At 44.4% G+C, this 5,066-nt stretch overlaps 1 protein-coding gene across 2 annotated transcripts; it reads right to left on the bottom strand.

Annotated features, from left to right (window-relative positions):
* si:ch211-191a24.4 (MARVEL domain-containing protein 3) lies at positions 1-3,925 on the bottom strand. Of its 2 annotated transcripts, none has more exons than XM_024004238.2 (5): positions 3,836-3,925; positions 3,307-3,421; positions 3,063-3,184; positions 1,337-1,497; positions 1-1,105 (listed from the first exon to the last, which is right to left on the bottom strand). In XM_024004238.2, exons 2-5 carry the CDS (start codon positions 3,417-3,419, stop codon positions 596-598), a joined length of 906 nt encoding a protein of 301 aa, XP_023860006.1. In that variant the 5' UTR covers positions 3,420-3,421; positions 3,836-3,925; the 3' UTR covers positions 1-595. The 2 variants fall into 2 exon arrangements, with proteins under 2 accessions (XP_023860006.1, XP_023860007.1); XM_024004239.2 differs by lacking the exon at positions 3,836-3,925 and adding an exon at positions 3,739-3,823.
* Between the last annotated feature and the right edge of the window lie 1,141 nt (positions 3,926-5,066).

Below are 5,066 nucleotides of genomic sequence, written 5' to 3' on the forward strand. Positions count from 1 at the left end.
TGGCAGATAAATGTAAAGGTTTATTTACATGCAACCTCTATATACACACACACAAAAGTTTTATTGATGAATAACAAGACCAGTCTGTGAGATCAGTGGGTCATTCATGTTGCAGTTAAAAAGGAATTCATATCAAATCCATGCTTTACAGAAGTTTACAGAGCAAACGCCTTACCCACTGGGCAAAAACTGGGTGAATCAACATTTTTTTCCATGTCATTTCAACGTGATGATATTGGAATCAACATCAAACTTGGATTTGGATTTGCAAAAAGTTAGGGCGATTTGTCTTTTTTCCACCCAACTTTAAACCTAAATGGTTCACATTTTTGTTGATTTAACTGTTGACATCTCAAAAGTAAATCAAAACTAGATGTTGAACTGACATCTTTGCCCAGTGGGTAGTTGCAAGTCCCATTACTGCCAAAAATGGACAGAACGTTTTAATGAAAAGGGATCGAGTGAAAAAGCACTTTGGTCCCTTCCGGGGTTCATCTGTGGCGTTTATTGTGACCAGAGCCCTATGGGCCCTGATCAAAAGTAGTGCACTCTATAGAGAATAGGGTGCCATTTTGAGGCTCAACCTGCGTCTCCGTCACAGAGCGGTATCAGACCGTAGTGGTGCCCTATGTGGGTTGGAGCTGGCAGTAGGGGGGCGTCTATCTCTCTCCTCGTGTAGCCTGCGATCCTTCAGGTAGCCCCTGACCCAGCGCACCGTGTAGAACGTGAGCACCGTACCGGCAGTGTAGAGTATCGCAGTGATCAGCCCGAACAAAGCCACGGCCGCGTCTGCCCCTCCCACATCACAGTTCATCCAGGTTAAACCTGAACGTGCGTACAGCCTCTCCCTTCTCTTACACACGTCTGTACTGTTTACCTGGATGACAAAGTGGAGGTACAGCCCCACCGCCACCACGTAGAGTACTGCCCCCAAACCCTGGAACACCAATGCTCCCATCAGCAGCTTCTGGCCCAGCAGGTGAGCGGGCTTGTTCCCGGAGACCACGAACAAGAGGGAGACAACACCGAAGACAAGAGCAAATACCACGCCCCCGTAGATTCCCGGAGCTCTCATCTGGCTGTACTGCATGTCCAGGTCTCTCACCTGCAATCAAGTACGGTGTTAGGGTGGGGTCTTCATAACAGGGAATGTAGACAACTGTCTTGTGGAGACGCTATGATAGAATGTACCGTGTTATGACAAAGGATCTTTGAAATCCATGACTACATGCCAAATGGTACCCTATATAGTGCACTACTTTTGACCATAAACATCAAAAAGTAGTGGACCATATAGGGTACTATTTGGGACACAACACTTGTTTCTGTCTTGTACCTGTTGCAGCTCTTGGCCCTCGAAGGGGATGTTAGTGTTAAGGTTGAAGCTGCCTCCCGCTAGGCCACCCATAGCAGACATGCCTGACATCACCATCTGAGCTGCCACCACACAGATCAGGACCAGGGCATTGGTCAGGACTGAACAGATCAACACGATACCTATAGATTAGATTTTTTATTTAGTCACATGTACAGTACCAGTCAAAAGTTGACACCTACTCATTCAAGGGTTTTTCTTTTCTTTTTACTATTTTCTACATTGTAGAATAATAGTGAAGACAAACTATGAAGTAACACATATGGAATCATGTAACCAAAAAGTGATTTGAGATTAGTAGCCACCCTTTGCCTTGATAGCTTTGCACACGCTTGGCATTCTCTCAACCAGCTTCACCTGGAATGCTTTTCCAACAGTCTTGAAGGAGTTCTTACATATGCTGAACACTTGTTTCCTTCACTCTGCGGTCAAACTCATCCCAAACCATCTCAATTGGGTTGAGGTCAGATGATTGTGGAGTCCAGGTTATCTGATGCAGCATTCCATCACTCTCCTTCTTGGTCAAATAGCCCTTACATAGACTGGAGGTGTGTTTTGGGTCATTGTCCTGTTGAAAAACAATTGATAGTCCCACTAAGCGCAAACCAAATGGGATGGCGTATCGCTGCAGAATGCTGTGGTAGCCATGCTGGTTAAGTGTGCCTTAAATTCTAAATAAAAACTGACAGTGTCACCGGCAAAGAACCATCACACCACCTCTATGCTTCAGTGGGAATGACACATGCAAAGATCATCCATTCACCTACTCTGCGTCTCACAAAGACACGGCGGTTGGAACCAAAAATCTCAAATTTGGACTCAGACCAAAGGACAGATTTCCACCGGTCTAATGTCCATTGCTCGTGTTTCTTGTCCCAAGCAAATCTCTTCTTCTTATTGGTGTCCTTTAGTAGTTGTTTCTTTGCAGCAATTCGACCATGAAGGCCTGATTCACGCAGTCTCCTCTGAACAGTTGATGCTGAGATGACTGTTACTTGAACTCCGAAGCATTTATTTGGGCTGCAATTTCTGAGGCTGGTAACTAATGAACGTATCCTCTGCAGCAGAGAACTCTGGGTCTTCCTTTCCCTGTGGTGGTCCTCAGAGCCATAGTGCTTGATGGTTTTTGCGACTGCACTTTTCCAGATTGACGGACCTTCATGTCTTAAAGTAATGGTGGACTGTCAGTTCTCTTTGCTTATTTGAGCTGTTCTTGCCATAATATGGACTTGGTCTTTTACCAATTGGGCTATCTTCATTAAATGTTTGGGAGCATAATTAGTGTGACTTCCTTTATATTTATCACCTTTCTCCCATAATCAGCTGATCACATTTCTCTGCTCAAATCAAAGCAACAGGTGGTGTGTGCGTGTTAAAACAGCAAAGCGAGTAAAGTGCAGTTTTACTAGCCTAGGTGAGAACCGGTCTGACCAGTATTAGGAGAGGGAGAACTATGTCATGGGGTAGTAGTATCGCTGGGCGGGTGGAGGCGTAGTTTAGGTGAAGAGAGGGAAACTAAATCCTGACACTATGACTGACTGTTTGTGTGATGCAGTGTTCAGCTAACCACACAGGCAATTACTTCCCCGTCACAGGTATGACAGTCTGTCTATTGTGACTCACTTTCTCCACCCAATTGTTTCTCTCTCTACTCTCTGTCCTAATCTAAGACACTAACATTACATACCTCTCCTAGAGCAGATATTGGTGCATTTGGACCCATTATGATCCTCTCCTGGGGCTTCTTGGTGTCGCACATGTTTAAGAGGGGGTGTGGAGTCCCTGTAATATGGAGGCTGAGAAGAGGACCTGAGGGGGGAGAGAGAGGGTTGAAGTGCTTCTCTCTCCTACAACCAGCTCTTAGGGGTGGCAGACAGGCTACATCATGCAGTCTGTCACCATAGATGCCTAGTGACTGCGTGTGAACACACCTGTCGCTTGATGGTTGTCTAGCATTGTGCTGCTGCTCCCGTCGTGGCCTGTGTTCCCGATGCTCATGGAGACCACCGTTTCTCCCCCTTTGCCCTCTGTGCGGCTGGCTCATAACTGCACGGAAAAACACCCAATGTGTCACCAAATGTCATAAACGCGCCATACAACCCCGACCTTTGAACACAGAGCCACTGTGGCAAACCACAGATTGTGTAAAAAGAAAATGCAGTGAAATAGAATGGCTGTAGCCTGTGATTCAGATTAGGCATGAAAGTAAAAACATTTCATAAGTCTCAAAAACGTATGATTCTCGGAGACCACAGCCATTTACGCTCTGAACTGTGAACAGTTTCAACTGTAAGTAACCAAACTACCATAAAGGGGGACACAAGTAGGGTAAATGCTATATCAATCGAAAAACAAAAACTTACTGGCAGTTGAGGTGATTCCGTTTGGTGAACTATGAATCCGAAAATGTAAACATTTTTGTGGAGATCTCAGTTCGCTCAGCCAAGAAATATGTCCTACCTTGTTGTTCAGGTGACCGACTCCACCCACAAGAGAAAAAGTAAAGGCTGAAATCTCTCGCTCGAATAAGTCAGGTGGAGGAGAAGAAACTGTATCATGAGAGTTTTAATGTCTATGGAGGAGACAGCAAAGTAGAATGGCGTCTCGTCAGCAGTGTGTTTATGATGGTTGTTGACAATGACAGCCTTGGGGACTCTAGTCGCGTTGAAAACAACTGGGAACTCGGGAAAAAACGAGGTCAAATCATGATCTTCAGGTTGTAAAGTCGAAGCTCCAGTAAGTGGCCCGAGTTGGAATTCCGAGTTTGATGACCGTTCAAATCTATTTTTCCCAGTCGGCGCTCGTTTTTTTCCCGAGTTTCCAGTTGTTTTTAACACGGAATTTGTCTCTGACCAAGCAATGACCAGTACGTCTGAATCGGGCGCTTTGTCCTCTTCGTCCCATCTCCGCGAATGAAGCTTCTGATTGGGTGTCCAGAATGTTGCTTTGACTCCATTAATTCAACCCTTGGAATGTTTTATATGAGAAGATGAGGTCGTTTGTATGCATAGACCTACTGTGCGGTTGAATTTCAATGACAATTGTCAAGATTTGTTTATGGGCACACTACGCCACTGTTGTCACTGAATGCCTGTATAATGTTATATTAAAAGTATGACTCTTATCATTAGATTTATTGGTGGTATGAAGTTGGCCTTTTTTGGTATTCATGTAGTCATGCTGTGTAGGCCAATCTTTATGGAACAGAGCCAGGGAGTTCACTTCGGCCTGTAGGCCAATTATGCACTTGTGGGTCCTGTAATAAATACTTTTTCAATAGCCTATATTTAAATAGTCTATTTTCTCGCAATAAATCCAGCAATTTGCATTTGTAAATTGACATATTTAAAGGCTCGGGAGAAAATGAAGAACAGATACTTTGTTCCTGAAAGTACAGTAGGTATTTTTGTAACAATGTATTAGGTGTATTTCTTAATGTATCCACTTGGTAGCAGTAGCTAGCTTTATGAAAGGGATTTGTCCAACCGCCATAGAAAGCTGCGCTTCCGGTAGTAAGCAACCAAAGCTTCATAACATCACGTTATCAGTTGGATACGGACAGGTCAGCTAATATATTTACACTCACGTTTGAAGTCTGTACATCGGTTGTATGTGCCATGTTTTTAACGCTGCACGGAGGACACTGATCATAGTTGAACAAAAGTCCAATCGTTCTACCGGGTCGTTTCAG

This window comes from Salvelinus sp. IW2-2015, linkage group LG16 (assembly GCF_002910315.2).
Source record: "Salvelinus sp. IW2-2015 linkage group LG16, ASM291031v2, whole genome shotgun sequence".
In the NCBI taxonomy this organism is placed as follows: domain Eukaryota; kingdom Metazoa; phylum Chordata; class Actinopteri; order Salmoniformes; family Salmonidae; genus Salvelinus; species Salvelinus sp. IW2-2015.